The 21410-nt window shown below is 38.4% G+C and overlaps 1 protein-coding gene across 1 annotated transcript in view; it reads right to left on the minus strand.

Annotated features, from left to right (window-relative positions):
* Positions 1-1791: 1791 nt before the first annotated feature.
* The window catches only part of SLCO5A1 (solute carrier organic anion transporter family member 5A1), a 190565-nt gene continuing 170946 nt past the window's right edge, over positions 1792-21410 (minus strand). The window contains exons 8-10 of the mRNA XM_043991309.1: positions 18223-18464; positions 13366-13430; positions 1792-9892 (exon numbers count right to left, since the gene is read on the minus strand). Of these exons, the coding sequence (XP_043847244.1) occupies positions 9435-9892; positions 13366-13430; positions 18223-18464 (765 nt within the window). The 3' untranslated portion in view covers positions 1792-9434. The remainder of the gene's footprint in view (positions 9893-13365; positions 13431-18222; positions 18465-21410) is intronic.

The following is a 21410-nucleotide window of genomic DNA, read 5'->3' on the forward strand; positions in this document are numbered from 1 at the left end:
GGCGAGTCACTTAACCCCCATTGCCTGCAAAAAACCAAAACCAAAACCAAAAACAAAACAAGAGGGGCAGCTAGGTGGCGCAGTGGATAGAGCACTGGCCCTGGAGTCAGGAGTACCTGACTTCAAATCCAACCTCAGACACTTAACACTTACTAGCTGTGTGACCCTGGGCAAGTCACTTAACTCCAATTGCCTCACTAAATATTACAAGAAATGCTAAATTTGTTAGAAATTAGTTAAAATAAAGATGTGATTTTTTTCTTGTCCAAGTTCATGGATCCTCCAAAATTTCTTCAAGGTAGAAGTAGCACCCACATGACCTAAATCCCCAAGAGCTATTTAATCAATTCAATAAATATTAAGGTCCTCTTTAATATTTGGTACTAAAGATGTATAAAGAAGAAAAATTCCAGCCCTCAAGAAGCTTACAATAAAATATACATGAATGTATCTAGTTAAAATGATAACATTCCAATTCCACATTGACTGAAAAGCTTGACTGTGTTGAAAGACGTCAATGCCTAGAAAGAACCAGCCTGCTCTTAATGCCAATCCCACTAGTGCCTTTGATCAAAATTTTGAGGATTTCCTTTCCTATTCAAGCCAAAAGCTCCTATTGTAATTCTCACAACTGGATGCTTTTCTGCAGAGATACACTGGGCTTTCAACTAAAAACAAGACAAAGCCATGACACCAAAAATACGCCCCCTTTTTCACACCACCCTTGGCTATACCCCTGAATGCTTCTGACCCCTCTCTATCTATTGTGGAGATTCTGAGATTGGAGTCATGATGCTCAACTGGGAAATGCTTATTTCAATTAATGAACTCTCTATCCCTTTGTGAATTCCTAGTAATTTTTCTCCCTAGGGAGGGATAAGATATGCACAAATAACTATAATAGAAGTCATGGGGGCAGTTACGTGGCACAGTAGATAGAGCACTGGCCCTGGAGTCAGAAGGACCTGAGATCAAATCCAACCTCAGATACTTGACACATACTAGCTGTATGACCCTGGGCAAGTCACTTAACCCCAATTGCCTCACCAAAAACAAACAAAAAAACTGTAATAGAAGTCAGAATAGTGTGTGATAGAGGTCAAAAAGAGGGGAAAAAAGAGATTTTGAAAGGGAATGATCTTTGAGGGGAAGCTTCATGAAATTGAAGGCACATAATAATAATCTTTAAGTTAGGAGAAAGAAGTATAGTAGATGAGAACATAGTAAGAGTACAAAACACTAAGGCTTGTGAGGAACAGGATGAAAGGAAGTGAGGCAGTATAAGAGATGAGAAAAGCAATAGTTTCATTTGGCAGGAACATATAAATATATGAAATAATGCCTAAAATGTAGGCAGGGGTCAAGTTGAGGAAGGTTTTGAATTGACCAAGTTTTAGAGTTTATATTTTAGTTTGTGCCCGTGGAAAAACAAGTCAGCAAAGAATTCAAGCATGCTAGAGAGTATCCTGGAAAACAATCCCTTTTATCACTTTATTAAAAGAAAATGTCAGGGCAGCTAGGTGGTACAGTTGGATAAAGCACCGGCCTTGGATTCAGGAGGGCCTGAGTTCAAATGTGACCTCAGACACTTGACACTTACTAGCTATGTGACCCTGGGCAAGTCACTCAACCCTCATTGCCCAGCCAAAAAAAAAAAAAGAAAATGTCCAAAGGTTCACCACTGTTTCAACTTCCGACACAGCAAAAATCCTAAAAGGCAAACTCTGGTTTCAATCCAAGAAGGCAACTTATTCATTTATTCCTTTTTTTAAATTTTTATTTTCAGTCATCAAGTATTCAAGAAATTGTAAACAAATGTTTACAAGTATATTGACAGTAGCTTTCATTAAACACAAGGTGATATATATATATATATATATTAAATGATCCTAAGTGCTCTCCAAATAAATAGTAATTTAAAAAACCACAAAATGAGCCTTCTGTATGCAACAATTCAAAACAGCCTCTCATCACAAATATACTTCTATAAAGACACGCACACACACGCACACTCCAATCACTAAGGACCTAATGCCAAATTATTTGACACTATAGAACATTTTTTGAAAATCAATTAGAAGCCAGTTTTCCTGTTTCATGCTCCTAACCTATCTATCATTTGGGGTTTGTGGTAGAGGTATTTGTTGGATGAAGAATGCCCACCATAAAATCTTAACAAATTTTTTTAATGTTTCATTCTTGGACACCAACTCCAAATGACTTTCTTTTGTACAACTTTTTGGCTTAATGTGTGTGCCCCAATAGTTATTTTAGTTTTCAGAGCTGTTTTCTGCTTCCATTTCTACCCAGTAACATTAATGGGTTCACCACAAAAGACATCACCCTTCACCCCCATCATTAAAAACATCTTATTGGTATAAACCTTTTTAAGGAGAAATAACAAAAGGTCATCTGAACCATGTCACGATTTACCTCTTTCTGAAACTACTCTTAATATCTGGTTAGTGTTGCTAAGGTAAATATAAAAAGCACTGAGTTTTCTGTAGAAAAGATATTTTCTATCACATGGTCATTTCCGCAGCAGAAATTCTCCATAGGTTAGATGTTGCATAAGTCATAGTAATGAGCATGAAAAGTACTTCTTTTCCTGGAAATGCTCTAGCTTTTCAAAAAGTAAAGCACATGCAGTCACATAGCACTGGAATACTGGGAATAATACCATGGAATTAGCTAGTGGTGAACATGCATCCTTGGACACTAGTAGCACCATTGCTGTTCATATGTTCCAGAAGTAACAGAGAGGAAGGACGTGGTAGGCAAGGCTAGAGTGAATATTGATCCTTCCTAGAGCTGAGTAAAGCAAGTCCTGTTTTGAAACATCATCAGATGGGCAGCTAGGTAGTGCAGTGGATAGAGCACCGGCCCTGGAGTCAGGAGGAACTGAGTTCAAATCCCGCCTCAGACACTTGACACTTACTAGCTGTGTGACCCTGGGCAAGTCACTTAACCCCAACTGCCTCACCAAAAGAAAAAAAGAAACATCATCAGATGCATACAAATTTTTCTCCAACTTGAGAACAAACCAGTGGTACATCTAGTGACCTTGTCTGAGACAGAGAAAATGAGAAACGTTATTACAGTTGATTTTTATTCTGAAAGCCTATTCACTTAGCCCAGCAGCCATTCTGCACAGCCTCTTATTGTGAAATGCATAATGGAAACATGTGTAAGGCTCCCTACTGGTCTGGATAATGAAGAATGAAGTCTGAGGCAAACCTAGACTTAAATAGCATTTGGAAACCTATCTGTTTGGGGCTTAAATTATTTGGGATGCAATTATACAAGTTATTGATGGTCACAAGTATGTCTGTGCACTATCTAGATTGTTGAAAATACACACCAAGACGTAATCACCCAAACTCCCCCCATCCCCAGAAGGAGACTCCAGAAATGATTAGGTCTCATCCTTGAAGTACCTTGGGTTCTGGATAGTTTGCAGCATAGTAAGAATTGATCATTTCTTTGATGCCAAATGAGGAGGAGGAATGGAGCAAAGATATCCTGATTCCACTGAAGAGCGCAAGCTGAAATGAAGGGACTCTGGTGTTTTTTTTCTTTTTTTGTCTTGCTCTGTGCTCTGCTGAATAGACCACATAAAAAATTCCCTTTGTAGCCAGCAGAAGTGTAGGTCCTGGATTGCCTCCCAAGACTGGCCCCCATCTTGGCACAGAGAAGCACAAAATTTGGTCCTAGAGAAGTGGTTCTCAAATTGTGGTCCTTGAAGGTCCTCTAGGTGGTCCTTGGTCTCCTGTAATAGTCTGGTCTTTAAGGTGAAGTGAGGTACGAATGAACAATTTACTTACGATAGATACCTAGTTTGATATTAGACCTCACTTTTCAGCAATGTCATTTTATCCATTTGTTCTGGGGGAATTTTTTCCACGATGACTAACAAAAGCAAGTGCATTAGGTGGTACATGGGGTCTTTCCCCACCAGAGTGATTTTTGGACCAATGAAGTTTGAGAACCACTGAAATAAACAGCCAACTAAGAAATAGAAAAAGGAAAATAAAATTGGTGTTAATTTTTTTTGTATTCATTGCTAACAGAGAACTAGGGTATTAAGAGACAGGGTTAATACCCACTGATATGACAACCAGGTCAAATCATGTTTGTTTTGTATGGAGTTCTTAATCTTTTGGCAGCTATGATTTGAACTCTAACTTATCCAAATCTGAATAGTCAAAGGAATCCTGGATTTCGAATCAAAGGACTTGGTCTTGATTCTAAGCTCTGCTGTTTGTTTACATCCCATATGATCTTGGGGAAGATCACATAACTGCTCTGAGCCTTGGTTTCCTCAGCTGTAAAATGAGGGAGTTGGAACAGATTATGCCTTTAGTCCCTTCCAGCTTGAGGTCCTATAATATGTAGTCACGTTATAAAGAGTTCAACTATATTATTATCACTACAGAAGGCTCATGCTATTATGATGCTCCCATGCTTTGTATGGTAGTAAATAGAAATCAAATTCCCATAGTCAGTCAGAGTGCTCATTTCCTGACACTTAAAAAATTGGATTTTGACTGTTTTCCATTCAAATGACTGAAAATGTTAGTTCATAGCACACTCTACTTATACAACAATAGGTCTAGGATCTCTGATTACACTCATGATTGGTGTAAAAACTCCATTTAGTAATGTGATAGATGACCTAACAGATTAATCTTAGGGAGCTTCCTGAGGCTCATAAAAGTTAAATAACTTGTCCATGGTAAATTAACCAGTAAGTGGTAAGTGTGGGATGTGAACTGAGATCTTACTAAATTGGCTTCCTCTACTCTGATACATGGCCCCACTGCCTCAATTAATTATAATAATAATCATAGCAAGAATTTCAAGATTCTTCAAGATTCGAAAAGCACTTTACATACATCATCTAATTCATACATAATGTATTAATAAAATAAAAGCAAATACATTAATTAAATTGCATTTTTAAAATATGGACACAGTTCTCTAAAAAGGTATGATGGTTGCTGACTTTCTTAGAAGGGTAACATGGTATAATGGGAGGAGAAGACCTGAGTTCCAGTACTGCTTCTGATACTAAGTAGCACTATGACCTTGGGCATGTAACTAATTGCTAAGCCTCAATTTCCTCATCTGTAAAATTAGACTGATTGTATCTCTTCCATTGATTTCCCAGTTTTCTTGTAAGGAACAAATAAGAATGGATGGAAATACACCTTTCACAATGTAAACACTCTTTACAAATGTAAGGCTTTACATCAGAGAGTTTAATCAAAAGTATCCCAATATCAATAGTAAAAAATGTAAAATACATATTGCATAGGATCATATATATTCAAAGTTGGAAAGGACATTAGAGGTCATCTAGTGCAACCCCTTCATTTTACAGAGAGGACCCTGAGGCCCAAACGGGTTAAATGACTTGTCCAAGGTAACCCACAGGTAATCAGTAGTAAAGCCGGAGATAGAGCTCAGCATCTAGCATTCTTCCTACCACATCTTGCTACCTCCCTTACTAAGCTGGTTTGTGTATCCACCCAAGGAAATGTGTAATATTCTACAACAAATATCATTAAACACCTCTAAATTTAACTGAATAATTACCCAATTCCTTAGTTCGTCCAGATGGTCCTGAAAAGCAGAATTTGGCCCATGCTGTCAATCATCGATCTGCCTTTTTGTCAAAGGAGGCACTTGAATGCTTTTCAGGTTTCATTACTCACAGAAATCATGCTCGTGGCCTCCAGACTTTATTATGTATGCATAGGATTATTATTAGCAGCCAATGAGAGCAGGTGGTTTGGTGGGTATTTTTGACAAATCTACAGAAAAGCTTCATTAAAAATTTTCTTTAAGGGGCAGCTAGGTGGCGCAGTGGATAGAGCACCGGCCCTGGAGTCAGGAGGACCTGAGTTCAAATCCGGCCTCAGACACTTAACACTTACTAGCTGTGTGACCCTGGGCAAGTCACTTAACCCCAATTGCTTCACCAAAATAAAAAAAATAAAAAACCGGAAAAAAAAATTTCTTTAAGTTGATATCCACCAAAGAACTAATGGAAATACTAACGCCTCAGAGGAACAAAAATGTTGTGGGGAAAAATGGCCCACATAAAATTGCCTAAACCTTTTCCCACCATTCCAAAGCTAATTCTCAAAGCAAGACTTAATTAATACGCTTAATTAATGTTGGGTGCTTTATTTAGAATGCATTTTAATGCCTAAAATGGGTTGTTTGCATACTCAATATGAAATATAAACAGATTTGAGGAATATCATTAAAAACTTATTCTATCAGGATGCTTACCTAAATAACCATTAAGATAGGTTAGTTATTAAAATCTAGTGAAACCTATCATTAAATTTTTAATAATAATTTTCCTATATGTAGGGTTTTTCTTGGATGTTCTACACAAAATCATATGAAATCATAAGGGAAGTATACATGAAATATGATTATAAACTTATGCAACTGCTTCTTAAATAAACATCCCAGATAGACAAACACATGGGTATAGTCCTTGAAAGCAGTCTCCTTGAGATACTACTTAAGAGGTAATGAACAGAAACTCATGTGTTCATAGAGGCTTCTCATTAATGGATGCCTCGTTATTCCATGACTTGCCTATGCCTGGAAATGCAAGAGTTGGACACTTAGTAATCTGACCTACTGGGAAGTGCTAATACCAGGTTTCTTAAAGATAGGAAGAGGTTTAAAGGATATCCACGATCACCACCATAACTATCCATATGCGGGAAGTATATTATTAATGAAGTCCCAGAAATCAATATGGGGTACATCAAATGCTAGAAAAGGAACCCATTCCCTATTCTTTCCCAAGAGGTCAATGGTTGATTAAGCAGTGAATTAACAGCATCAGGTCTGGGGCTAAAGGAAGGAAAGGTGGGATGATGTAGGGAATGCTGAACTCTTCTTCTTGACCTTCTCCCCTCTGCAGGTTAAATATAAGAAAGTCCCAAGCAATAATCTGACAATGAGCATGATCAAATCTTTAGTGTGCTGCTCAAAATCTCCTTTATCCCCTTAGAAATAAACACTTGGTGCAAAAATATCTCATATCAAGTGCCTGAATAATCCCAAGTGCCCTAGTGTGGTCATGCCCTTGGACCTCACTAGAAGCAGCCTTTGTTAAAACAAACAAAAAAAGCTACGAGGGATATGAGGCTTTCTGACCAATCAGAAGCCTTGACAGGGGAGTGGGGAAGAAGCAACTTCTTTATTAGTGCCTGTTTTGTTGGTTAATAAGCATTCCCCCACAGGGTGAATGGCACTACATGAACTGTCTGGCAGAGAGACAATAAAATTAGGTAGGTACTTATAACTTCCATATATTGTGGTACAGCTGAAAAAGCACTTGCTGTTGAGTCAAAGGCAATGGATTCAAGTCCTGCCTCTGATACTTACTGGCTGGGTGAACTTGGTAAAAATCACTTAACACCTCTGGGATTCAGTTCCCTTGTCTCTATAATAAGGGCATTGGACTAGATGACTTCTGAGGTCTCTACCAGCCTTAGGCTGATGATCCTATAACAGAGCCAAAACCAGGTTTATTTTATCATCAGCTCTATGTGAGTGTCAATAGACAAACTCGTCCTTCTGTGATCACCTGTTTAATGACTAGCTTTCTTCTTTAAAAATACTCTTCCACTTTAAGCAATAACCATCCTCTACAAACTATAGGTAACCACTATAGAAACACAACAAATGGGACTAAAAAGTAAAGTGTAACCACTCTATCAAAGAACATACGAGTCTGGTATTCATATTACTCTACCAATACAACTAGGACTAAATACTGGTAAATCTCACCCCCAAATCATGAGGCAAAACTGTCAGGCTCACATTTCCATCTATAGGAGATGGTTACCTGGCAGTGAGACCATCTCTCATACAAGCCCTGAAGACTAAATACTGCTCCCCAAAGTGACCATGCCCTACAGATTTGCTTGCTACTCATTCTATAACACAAATAGATATTTTAGGTATTGGGTACTAGGAGGTATTTTAAGATCAATCAAGATGAAACTTTACTTAGTACCTATGACAAAGCTATGCCCAGATGGACTCAATAAATATTCTTTAATAAAGAACAAAAAGTGGATATAAAAAGGAGAAAACTCTCCCTTTTAGGTCCACCTCAAGATGTTCAAGATGGTAAAGAGGAAAGAAATCAAGGTGGTAGGAGGATCTTGGGAGATAGGATTCAGGAAAATAGATTCACTTATTTTAATAAATTTCAATTAAATGCCTGACTGACTGGTACCAATTCACACATCTCATTTCTACTGGTTTCAAAAGGATTTCTTATCCCAAGTATAGCTCTCCTGATTTAATACCCTAATTTAGGGAGAAGCCAAAACAATTTTCTTTAAAGGAAACTACACCTACCTATGATTCCATCCAAGCATTTAGAAAAACAGTGCTGAAATGGCTGCCAAGTAGGTTAGGGGCAGCTGGTAGGGAAGATGAAGAGAAGGGACTCACTACTTTCATTTTAAAAGACACAGATGTAGCTGCCTTGACTGTGATCTTAGCCAAAGAATTTGTCCAGCAACTATCCTAGAAAGGAAGTCAGCCAGGAACTTTCTCATAGTCGGAGTTTCTCACCACGCCCTTTTAACAACATAGATAATGATTTAGTTTATTTCCGGGGCCCCTACATTTATGATTCAACAGCTTTTTTCCCAGCCTTGGAATGGAGGAGGCTGAAAAAGAAAACGTGCTATGAATTCAAGTGTCTATTACATTGGGCTCTGCCTATAGTGTTTTTTGAAGCATCTGAAAACTTTCCCTGATATCTAACTCTTCTATGGCTTACAGTTATCAATAGTACTTTAAGAAAAAGAGGACAATTTTTTTTAAGCTTCCTTTCCAGACTGGGCTGGATCGAAGTCTCTAAAAAACAAAATGAACATGCTGCACATACAAATTTCTGACCAAATTGCATAGTTTAGGCAAATTCACTTGTGCTTTGTAGCAGAACTCACAGTATTTATAATCTAAAAACTATGATTTGTAAATGCAAACCTGATGATACATCTCACCTTTATTTGTTTGAAATCTATATTAATGATATGCATCTCTATTACTCTTATCATAATTCTGCTTAACAATTTAGAATATCTCGGCCTTTGACTTATACTAGATTGGAGCGTGAACATTAAATTAATATAGCTAAAGTTACAACCTATCTTTAAGTTCCGTTTTCTGGAGAAGGGGATAAAGAAGACTCTTAAGTCATGTTGAGGTATCCAGCTCGCAATCAGTAATGGCTGTTTGCATTGAGTTTTGTTGGTTCATAGATTATGTCTTTAGAGTTTAAAAAAGAAAGAAAAGAAGGCACGGGTGTTTCACAAGGCGCCATTTTCGATCCAACCAACAAAACCAAAGTCTTCTATTATAACCTTCAGGGAAGGGGGCTACATGGCAGCAGTGGCTTCTTCCAACTCAGGGTCTGCTGAGGAAGTTATTGCTTCTGGAAAGGGTCCGGGGTATGTCTGTGCTGTATAATGGATTCCTCTTCCAAGACACATTTCTTCCTGGAGCTCCCCTCTGTTGTTGAAAGTTGGGCAAGATATAGTGCGAGAATAATTTTCATAAGGATCTGTGTGGCAAACGGTCTCGCTGACAGTGTTCAGAGGGGATGCCCTCCACCTTTGCCTCTGCAGCTGTTTTTCTTTGTATTTTATAGAGTACCAGGCCAGGAAAATAAAAATAAATCCAACAAATTTGAGGCCAGCCGCCAAACCGAAATAGACAAAACGAAATGATGTCACGTCATATTCCCAACAAGAGCCTTGCACACCACAGTCCTGTTGCCAAAGCATGCAGGTGGTGTCAATAACTGCTCCAAAATAAATTGGAGTAGGAATGTATGCTAGAAGTTAAAAAAAGAATCCATATTTAGTATACATTAGAAAGAGAAATACAATTTACAAGTCTTGAAATTATGGGTTTCCACTAAAACAGGCTAAAGAGCCTTTGTGTTTTCGATGTACATAATTTTCTTTCGGGTTGCTTTGCTTTTTTTTTTTTTTTTGCAGGGCAATGATGGTTAAGTGACTTGCCCAGGGTCACACAACTAGTAAGTGTCAAATGTCTGAGGCCGGATTTGAACTCAGGTACTCCTGAATCCAGAGCCAGTGCTTCACCACTGCGCCATCTAGCTGCCCCGGGTTGCTTTACTTATTTATTTTCATGAAAGATAATAGGATCATAGATTTAGAGAGAAAGGGGGTATTTGTGGTCATTGAGTCTCATTTTATATATGAGGATACCGAGGCCCAGAAAGGTTAAGTGATTTCCCCAAGTTACTGGCAGTTGTTTGGACACTGCAGAGTCAAGGTGAAATAGTGCACAGCTAGTAAGTATCTGAGATAATACTTGAACCCCGATTTGTCTGGCTTTACTTACAGTCAGCATTCTACTGTACTAGCTTACCTCAAACTTTATTACAAAAAGTTCATTGCCATAAAATGCTCATTATAATGAAAATATACTCAGAGATTCACAGCATTAGTAATTATTAGCAGTTCAGTTCATTAGTTTCTTCATTTGTTTTTCTCCCAACCCCAAACCTATAAGGAAAACTGTCAGGAAGCTCTGAAACCTTGTGCCAATACTTTGCCATGACATGATCTGATCTTCACTGGTCTATCTTGGACCTGATCTACATAGCTGATATTTCAAAGGAGTCAGATACTGAATCAATGGAGACAACTTTTACTGATAATTAATTGGGTGTTTTGTGATTAGCCTTTACCTCTTTGGAATATCCATCCACTGATCCAATAGCTACCCTATGGGGAAAAGTTGACCAGATCTATTCCCACTCACACATGTCAGTCCTTCAAATACTTAAAGACTTTTCATGTTATTCCTAAGTCTTCTCTCCTCCAGGTTAAACATCTCTAGTTCCTTAAACACAGAGAAAACTATAGTGGTTGTATGGATAACACTTGCTTAGCTGTTTATCAGAAAGAAAGTCTATGGTGAGCCACTTCCCCTACATTATACACATGAGAGGTCCTGACGTAACAAGGGAAGAGAAACTTTAGGTCCTTTGAGGGTTAGGAGATATGTTTTTGTTTTTATTTGTTTTATTACAATGACATTTTAATTTTTTTGTCTTGACTTGTGATTCTATCCCTATAGGTAATTCCTAGGAAACAAACATCCTCTGCCCATGAAGACTTGCAAGTGTTCCATAATTTACAGTCTAAGAGAGTTGCCCAGGCCACTAGAAGGTCAGGGGACTTGTCCAGGATCACACAGCCAGAATATATCAGAGGCAGAACTTAAACCCAGAGAATAGTCCTCTTAGTTACTTCTCCCAACTATCTCTCAAAATTCTTTGAGGAGGTGGCCTATATGCACAGAGAATTTAGCAATCACCTTTTCCTTTGAAGCTTTGGGCAATGATGGGTTTTGACCTTTTAGCACAGTTAAGCTTTCTAAAAAGCATTAATGCCTGACAGTTAAATCAGGGAAATCCGAACTGGTTGACCATGTTCAGTACAACAAACTCCACAAGATGAAGGCTCAGGAGAGAGAACAAAAAAAGAAGAGACTCCTTCTCTACATTTCCCTACCCCTCCTACTACAATATCCTTTGGGGAGACAATTGTTTCTACTGTGAAAACAGTGATTTCCTTCTACCTCATACCTGTCTGAGTTGGTCCCCATTTAATTCTCTAAAGCACTTCAGATTTACTTTGCAAACAACATAGTTTATAAAGTACCTTCTCAGAAAAAAGAAAAACTTTTATGGGTCTAAAACTATTACCAGGTTTAACAAGAAAAAGGAAGCTTTTCACCCTCTGGTTATCTCTAGAAAGCCAGCATATAAAGTTTGGGCTCCTTATGGCCACGAGAGGACTCCAGTAACACTCAACACTTCAAAATCCTGGTAAAAGATGCTTCCTCCTTTAATGTGGAAATGTGGTTCATACTTGGAAATTCAAGGCATGGAACCACATTCTTTTGTCCTACAGACAAAAGTACTGATTGCTGCAAAGAATAACAGCAGCTGAGGGAAATGAGAGGCTGCAATTTAAGATGGAGCATCCATCAAATGAGGAAGTCTTTTTTAAAAATGCATTGAAATTGGTGAAGCAAACAATCTCAGAACTGTCAGTTTAGAAAATGCTTCAGCTAAACTTATTTTCTCTATATTTCCCTAAAGTATCAGCTCAATGAATGATAGCAAAGAGTATTTATAAAAATCAAAATGATGCTGTTAGGCCACAAATAAAGACTGCTATTACAGTTTGCTATATTGCTTTCAGCTGTATTAATGATCCTGGCTCTTTAAAAAATAGTCTAGAAGTCTGGACTAATTTTTCAGGATATTTAATTCATTTTCATCCCCAAATTGGAAAAAAATTATTGCGTGAACTTAAGTAAATCACTTTCTATCTCTGGACACCTCAGTTTCTTCATCACTAATATGAATCAGTTGAATGAGATGATCTCTAAGGTTCCTTTAAACCCGATTGAATTTATGAGTATACGATTCTTTTATTCAGTCCTATACAACCATCAGCAGCAAGGTAGCACAGTAGATAGAGCTCTAAGCCTGGGCAAGTCACTTAACCCTCTTTACCTCAGTTTCCTCATCTGTAAAATTAGTGGAAGAAGGAAATAGCAAAGCACTCCAATATCTTTGCCAAGAAAACCCCAAATGGTGTCATGAAGAGTCAGACATGACTGAAAGACTCAACAACAAATCCCCTAAAGAATGAGGCAACTGAATAATTTGCTCTCAAGAGAAGAACAAATGCCAACATTTTAATTATTAAAATGCACAACAGGACAAAATAAGGCATATTACATAAGTCTATTAATCAGGCCATTATATACTGCTGTGATCTATGATACCTAAAATTTTAAACTGTTTAGAGAATGAAGCCTAAATTTTGATTTGTACCTAAGCATAAATTGAATATGACTTTCCTTTCATCACAAGTGAAAAATCAAATTGGATACTCTAGACAATGTAGCACAGGGAAAAGAACAATGGATTTGGAGTTAGAGGAACCAGTTTCAAATGCCATCTTTGACACTTAAGTGGCACCAGACAAGTCATTTTAGCTCTTTGGGCCTCATCTTTATTTGTAAAATGTGGGAGTCAGGCTGGATAGCCTTTGATGTCCTTTCCCATTTTAAGTCTATGATCTTAAATCATTCACCTTTTATTTGTTCAAATCAGAAGGAGTGATATCCTCCATGTCAAGTTGTAAAATTCCAGACCCCAACAAAAACAAGCAACTTTTCATTTTCAAAGGCAATTGAGAGTTTGCCACCTGCAAAGAGGAACTAAGAACTGTACTTGGAAATTCAGAGACTTACCAAGTGTTCGTAATAAAACAAACTGCATTCCTAGTGCAAAAGGTCTCTCCCCATCTTCCACAGACCTGGCCCAAGAGAGAAAAAAAGGAAGGAGAATGCTTTGAAATAAATTTTCAATTAATTCTACTTAAATGAAAGCCTACAGAACTACTCTATCTAAATGTACTCCTAAATTCTAAAAAGTCTAGAGGCTAAGAGGAAAGCTGTCACAGAATCTAAACAAAGAGGAAATACAAATTCCCTCTAAATAGAGTGAGAAAAATCTGTTTAATGTTGATTGTTTCTATGCCAAATAGAATGAGTTGAAAGGGACTCTTAGAAGGCATCTAGTTCATCCCAAAACTGCATAAAAATCCCCTCAACAACACACCCAAGAAAACTTTTTCTTGAAGACCTCTAATGAGAGGAGCCTAGATACTTGTTTCAGGCAGCCAACTGTAGTTTTGAACAGCTGTAACTGTTAAGGAGTTTATCCTCAGAAGGAACCTACTCTTTTCTCTTTGAAAAATCCACCTATTGAGTCTAACGGTAGCCTCTGAGACAAAGCAGATCAAATTGTTCCTTCTTTCTAAATGAAAGTCCCTTAAGATACTTAAAGATATCACTTATGGGGGCAGCTAGGTGGTGCAGTGGATAAAGCACTGGCCCTGGATTCAGGAGGACCCGAGTTCAAAGCCAGCCTCAGACACTTGACACTTACTAGCTGTGTGATCCTGGGCAAGTCACTTAACCCTCATTGCCCTGCCAAAAAAAAAAAAAAGATATCACTTATGTTCCCCTAAATCTCTTCTCAAACCTAAACATCCCCAATTCTTTTAACTCATTCTTTATGTTACATGAATTCCAGGCCTTTAACCATGTAGATCATCCTTTTTTATGCATCCTTCAATTATGTGGCATAATGGATAGTGTGCTGAACTTGGAATCCTATCTCAAACATTTACCAGCTATATGAGTCCAGGTAAATGATTTAACTTCTCACAGCTTTCATTTCCTCATCTATAAAATGCAGATAATAGTAAGCAGATAATTCACAGCAGGGTGAAGAGGATCAAATGATACAAATTAGGTAAAGTGCTTTGCAATCCCATATAACTCTATACAAATGTTAGCTATTATTTTGTTTTTGGCTTTTTGTTTGTTTGTTTTTTGTTTTTGCGGGGCAATGAGGGTTAAGTGACTTGCCTAGGGTCACACAGCTAGTAAGTGTCAAGTGTCTGAGCCTGGATTTGAACTCAGGTCCTCCTTAATCCAAGGCCGGTGTTTATCCACTGCACCACCTAGCTGCCCCAAGCTATTATTTTGTTCAATGTTACAATGTCTTCTATATTTCTAAGAGAGGAAATAGGGGCCAGGAGGGAAATAAGCTTATTTTACTTCCAGAGTATCATTTCCAAATTTGATAAGCACATTATTTATTACTTTTAACTCATTAATAAAAATGTTAAACAGCACAGAGACAAGTACAAATCACTGAATTACTACTCCATCAGCCACCTCCTTTATAAATTGTCATCAAACCAATAAAGACTATTCTTTGGGTTCAGCCAGTCAACCAATTCTAGGTCAACTTGATGGTACTATTATCTAACTCGTCACTCTATCTTTTCTAGATGAATAGGAAAAGATTGCCAAATGTTTTATCGAAATCTAGGTAAGCTCTGTCTACAGAATTCCCCCAGTCTTTGTAGATGTGTCAAAAGAGAGAATATGGGGCAGCCAGATGGTGCAGTGGTTAAAGCGCTAGCCCTGGAGTCAGGAGTACCTGAGTTCAAATCCAGCCTCAGACACTTGACACTTACTAGCTGTGTGACCCTGGGCAAGTCACTTAACCCCCATTGCCCCACAAAAAAACCCCATTTTTTTAAAAAGAGAGAGAATAAGATTAATTTAATATGATCTACCTTTTTCCTGCTCCAGTTTTTCCGCTAACCTCTAATCTCACATTTCCAACTACCTTTCAGACATACTGAACTGGATGTCCAATAGACATCTTAAATTCAATACGTCCAAAACACAACTCATTATCTTTCCCCCTAAATTTTCCCTGTCCCTACCCTCCCTGTTACTGAAGAGAGCACAACATCCCTCTAGTCCCTCAGACTCACAAGCTAGGAGTCATCCTGGATTGCTCACTATCTCTCACCCCCACCCGTAGTCAAGCTGTTGCCGTGGCCTATCATTTTCAGCTCCTTGGCAATCAAAGCCCTCTCCTACCTTCTTATCCCTTACTCCCCAACACATACTTTTTGATCCATTGACACTGGCCTCCTGGCTGTTCCAAGAATATGATATTCTATCTCTTTTTTTCTTTCTTTCTTTTTTTTTTTTTTTTAGTGAGGCAATTGGGGTTAAGTGACTTGCCCAGGGTCACACAGCTAGTAAGTATTAAGTGTCTGAGGCTGGATTTGAACTCAGGTACTCCTGACTCCAGGGCCAGTGCTCTATCCACTGCGCCATCTAGCTGCCCCTTCCAAGAATATGATATTCTATCTCTTGGTAGCATTTTCTCTGGCTGTCCCCCTGTCTCCCTCCTCCACTCCAGGTACTGACTTCCCTCTTCACTTTCTATATAAGAAGCCTTCTCCAACACTTCTATTTCTAGTGCCTTCCCTCTGTTAATTATTTCCCATGTATCCTGTGTTTTGCTTGCTCTGTAAATATTTGTTTGCATATTGTCTTCCCCCTTAGAAAATAAAGTCCTTGAGGGCAAAGACTGTCTTTTGCCTCTTTTGTTATCCCCAGCTCTTAGTATGATGCCTGGTACATAGTAAGCACTTAGTAAATATTTATTAATTGATGAACTGATAGTGGATGGTATATATTTTAGTTATCTGAGAAAATTATTGTACTACTCAGGATAACTTGGCAATGGGATGAATATGGCAATAGAGCCAAAATTAAAGCCTCTAAGTTTGCAAGCAGGGTGATAATCCTTCACTGATGTTCAAACTAAACAATCATATCTCACTTTTAGCCTCTCTGATCAACCGGCTGCTGGCTACTGAGCAGACAATGCTGAGTCTTTCCTTCACAACCTCTACCTGCAGCACTTTCTAATCTCAATAATGTCTTCAAGAAATAATTCTATCATACCACACCACCCTTAAGTATATTGGATAGCAATGAAGCCATAAGTTCCTAGGTAACTCCAATTTGTCCTTTCTATTACTTCTAATTACTGAAGAAAATCACAATACTTACTCTGGAGATGTTGGTGTCAAAGTCTTTAGTAGGAAAAAAGCAAAATGTCTCTTCTAATTTTGTAAAAAGCACAGAAGACCCCAGGGCCAAGAAGATCTGAGGGGAGGTCCTGCCTCGGCGACATACTGGCTGTGTGACCCTGAGCAAGTCATTGACCCTTTCAATGCCCTAGGCAGCTCTCTTCAACTAAAAGTTGCAGAAAAAATGCTAACTGATTTTGATAGAGGTAAATTCCTCACCTGGGAGCTCTTTATGCTAATGAAATACTAAATCTGGTTGCTATACCTCAAATAAAACAACCAAGGATATGACAGAGACAGGAAGAGCACATAGCATGCATGCATACATGGCCAAGCAAGAAAAAAAAATCTGTCTCTTTGTCAATATATTTTTCTCCTTGATTCCAGGTCACGAAGTATGAAGATAGTCAAATCAACATTAGTAATTGCTTGTCCAGAAAAAAAAAAAAAGTTTGTCATCCAGTACAGAATCACAGAATCTCAAAATCTTGGAACCAAAAAGGACCTGAAAGGCTAACTCATACAAGCCAAAGTTTCACCTATCAATCAATCACTCAATAAGCACTTATTGATTGAGTGCTAACTACGTTCCAAGCACAGCACAAAGCATTGGTGGCAGGAAGACAAAAACTAAATAATCCCTGAATTTAAGGAGAGGAAAATATACCCATATAAGTAAATACAAAATAAATATACGTTCCACAAGGCTGGAGAGGGGAAGTCACCATGAGCTGAGGGCATTAGGCACATGAGATGAGCTTGGAAGGAATTTAGGGATTGTAAAAGATATCATGAAGTAGCTTGGCATAGCATTCCAGACAGGAGACAAAATAGCATGTATGAGGAACAGCAATGGGACAGTTTGGCTTGACCACAGAGTGGGGGAAGGGTAGTATGCTCAGTCTAGAGAGGGATATACTATGAAGGGTTCTAAATGCCAAGCTGAGCAGGCAGGGAGTGTCCATCTACCATCTACCTGGAGTCTTGAGCAACCTTGTGCTTTTAGGATAAATTATTTTCCAAGTTCAATAGGCTTCTTGTTGCTCCTCTATAGTTTCAGCCTTGTTTTTGCTCACAGTTTATGCAGAGTCTCATGGAGCCGGGGAACAAAACAGAACTTTTCAGGGTTGGCATTTTGAGGAAGTGGGGACATCCTAAGGAACCTGTCTAGAAAAAGTTAGCACTCTGGGGGCAGGTAGGTGGCACAGTGGATAAAACACCGGCCCTGGATTCAGGAGGATCTGAGTTCAAAGCCGGCCTCAGACACTTAACACATACTTAGCTGTGTGACCCTGGGCAAGTCACTTAACCCCCATTGCCTCTAAAAAAAAAAAAAGTTAGTACTCTACTGTGGTCCTTGCTTCTAACCAGTCACACACCAACCCCTTTCACATTTGATAAAGAGCATAAACATTGGGCAAGTGCCTAAGCACCCTGCATTTTACTCCATCCAAACTCTTCTCTTCTCTGCCTTATTCTGTTCAGTTCCCAACACAGGGCTAGGCTTGTATGACGAAGGTGACCTTTAATGCTTCTTCCAGCTCGTAAATAATGACTCTTCAAACCCTGACACTTTACAGTAGCTCCTGTAAAGATAATGAAGGCTTCCCTGCAGTCATAATCCAGGGCTCACCTGAGTGTGACTATGATGGCTGATGGCTGGGCACATGCTGTTATGAGGGTAACAATGAAAAGAAAAACAAGGAATGGAATAAGGGTATTACAGGTCCGATTGCACTTCCCAGACACGGCATAGCCATTCTCATTGAGATAGGTTTTAACAATAACCATCCGAAGCTGACTACGCTGCCCCACTGTAGGTGCAGTGATGACCTGTCGGCTCTGAACACAGGCACACTCTGTGTAATTACGTACCTGAGGAAAGAAAATGGAGAAAACAACATTCAAACTAAACACTGTGATCAGCGACAACAACAAAATACACAGCAGGGAAATAATAAGACTGAAAAGAAAAATTTCAAAATGAATGGCTTTTGGATGAACCCTAATATGTAACTACATGAATATCTTCACAAAGTTATATGATGTACCCATCAACGATGATAATCGGTCTCCAAAAATAAAGATCTCAACAGGCTAGAATGAATCTGAAAATTACATAGTGACAGATAAACATGGTACAGAAGAAAAAGCATTTAACTTGGAGGCACAGGATCTGGGTTCAAATCTCTACCTTGCTAATTATTGTCTGTGTGACCATAGGCAAGTCACTTAACCTCTTTGGACTTCAGTTCCCAAATCTGTAAAATGAAGGGATGGACAAGATCAGCACTAAGGTCCCTTCCAGCTCTAAACGCATGATCCTATGGAGAACATTGAGGATCCAAAGGGCACACATGTTCTCATAAAACTTTTTTTGGACCAGTAAAGAACGTTAAACATCAAGGCTTCCTCCAGGAATCTTCCCTGTCCATTCCAATGTTTACCTCTCCCTTTTCTTTACTCCTGAAATATATTCATTTAGCTCTGACCATACTGTCTTATTTGGTTATTTAATGGGTAGAGCGTATAGAGAGCCATCCTTGAAGCTGGAAAAACCTGGATACCTACTGGCTTTGTGACTCCGGGCTCCCAGTGCCCCAAACAACTAAAAGTGGAAGTGGAAGAGAAGGCACTGACCTGCATTAATAGCAGGGAGTTTGCTCATCTCGGAGTTTTCTATATCAATGAAGTCAGAGGTCTAGAATGTCTGCTTATGTATATGTCTTATGTCTTTGGCTCTGTTAAGGTATTATGTGTTATATATTTTTGTGACCATCAACCACACAGAGACACACACACAGCTGAGCACATAGTACCACAAAATCACAGTTTAAGGGTTAGAAGGAACCTTGTTAATTACTGATCCAACCCATACTTGAATGGGAAGTTCCTTACCAGCTCCGAAGCTGATAAATGTTTAATGGTAAGCTAGGAGGGAGGGGGTGGAAATATACATATACATATACTTTGGGGGGGGGAGGGCCAATGAGGGTTAAGTGACTTGCCCAGGGTCACATAGGTAGTAATTGTCAAGTGTCTGAGGCCACATTTGAACTCAGGTCCTCCTGAATCCAGGCCAGTGTTTTATCCACTGCATCACTTAGCTGCCCTTATACATATACTTTAAAGTTTGATCTGCATTATTAAGACTTTCTTAAGTCTAGACAATCAACAAAACAATAAATTATGCCCACATTTTTAACAAATGCTATTTTTGAGGTTTAAATGTCCACACTGAAAATTTAACAATCAGCTCTTGCAAAGCCAGTTAAAAATAGCTTCAGCACACCCCTGTAGATAAGGATAGTAACTTAGGCCTGTGATTTCATTGATACAGAAAATTCTTAGATAAAAAATCTCCCTCTGCCAATGCAGGTCAATCCCTTTTCTACAACTTAAAGTCTTAAGAGAGTTGCTTAGACCACTGTGAAGTGAAATGATTTGCCCTAGGTCTCACGGCCAGTGGATATCAGAGGTGGCACTTGAAGATAAGTCATCCAGACACTGAGGCCAGTTTTCTATCCACTTTGCCATTTTGCTAAAGAAGATACATATTGTTAATATTTATTCATCATCATCATCACAGAATTTTCTCCTTTTAAGTCACAGCAAATCAGACCCTGTGAGTAAATAAACTAGTTCATCAAATAGATTAGGTAATGTGGGAAATGGGTACCTGAATACCTCTTAAAAATCACTATTATCCTGGCATTATAAATTGAGCAAGAAAATAGTCTTCTAGAAACATGAGTCAGCCAAAATCTCCCTGTTTTTAATGGTACTTTTAATTCAAGGCCAATGCAATTAAAAAATTAATTCAGTCAACTACCATTTTCGCATTTTAACCAATTAAAATTTAAAAAATTATACCAACCAAATTCCCTCATTTGACTGATTTTTGTTGTTTCTTTCCCCCAAAAAAAGCCCCTGCTGAATTCAATGAATTAGAAAACTATTTTGGGGCAGCTAGATGGCGCAGTGGATAGAGTACCGGCCCTGGAGTCAGGAGTACCTGAGTTCAAATCCGGCCTCAGACACTTAACACTTACTAGCTGTGTGACCCTAGGCAAGTCACTTAATCCCAATTGCCTCACTGAAAAAAAAAAAAAAGAAGAAGAAAACTATTTTGACATTTTCATTATCCAGTATAGTGGTAAAAAGTATGACTAAGGAAGGCTATTTGGCCATCTGCTTGTCATTCAGTAAACAGATGCCTTGAAAGAGTTAATGTACTTATACTAAAGAACTAACTTAATACCAAAGAAATATTTGGGTATTGGACTTAAAGCCTCTGGTGACTCACACGCTGAATCTGGTTTATTAAATAAAGAAAATAAATCATCTATAGTCTATTTTTATAACTTGATGCTGTATTTTTATGTCTTAAAATAGAAAGATCTTTAAAATTTTTTTTGTTTAACAGGTATAGCCCCATTCCACCAATCCAAGAATGTTAAAGGTATTTTAATCTTGTCACCAAAATAGGTTCTTTATAGATCCAATAAGTATTATACAAAGAAGCAACACATTATTTTGAGCAGGGAGTATACCTATTAGTTAATTGATATAAGAATACCCATGTGGAAACTGCCCATTCCAACTGAGCTCAGAAATCTATCTGAAGCTTCTATCCTGAGAGTTCTTGAATCAGAAGTTGGGCATCATTTGACCAGACGGAAAGTTTCCTTAATAGCATGCTTCTTAGAAGAGAAGACAAACAGGATAGCTAGATAGCAGCTAATGGATTAGAGAAAGTCATCCCCTGGAGCACCAGGAGATCTAAACCTATAAACTTCTCAGATGATGTAGTGAAACATC

The sequence above is a fragment of the Dromiciops gliroides genome, chromosome 1 (assembly GCF_019393635.1).
Source record: "Dromiciops gliroides isolate mDroGli1 chromosome 1, mDroGli1.pri, whole genome shotgun sequence".
Classification (NCBI taxonomy): domain Eukaryota; kingdom Metazoa; phylum Chordata; class Mammalia; order Microbiotheria; family Microbiotheriidae; genus Dromiciops; species Dromiciops gliroides.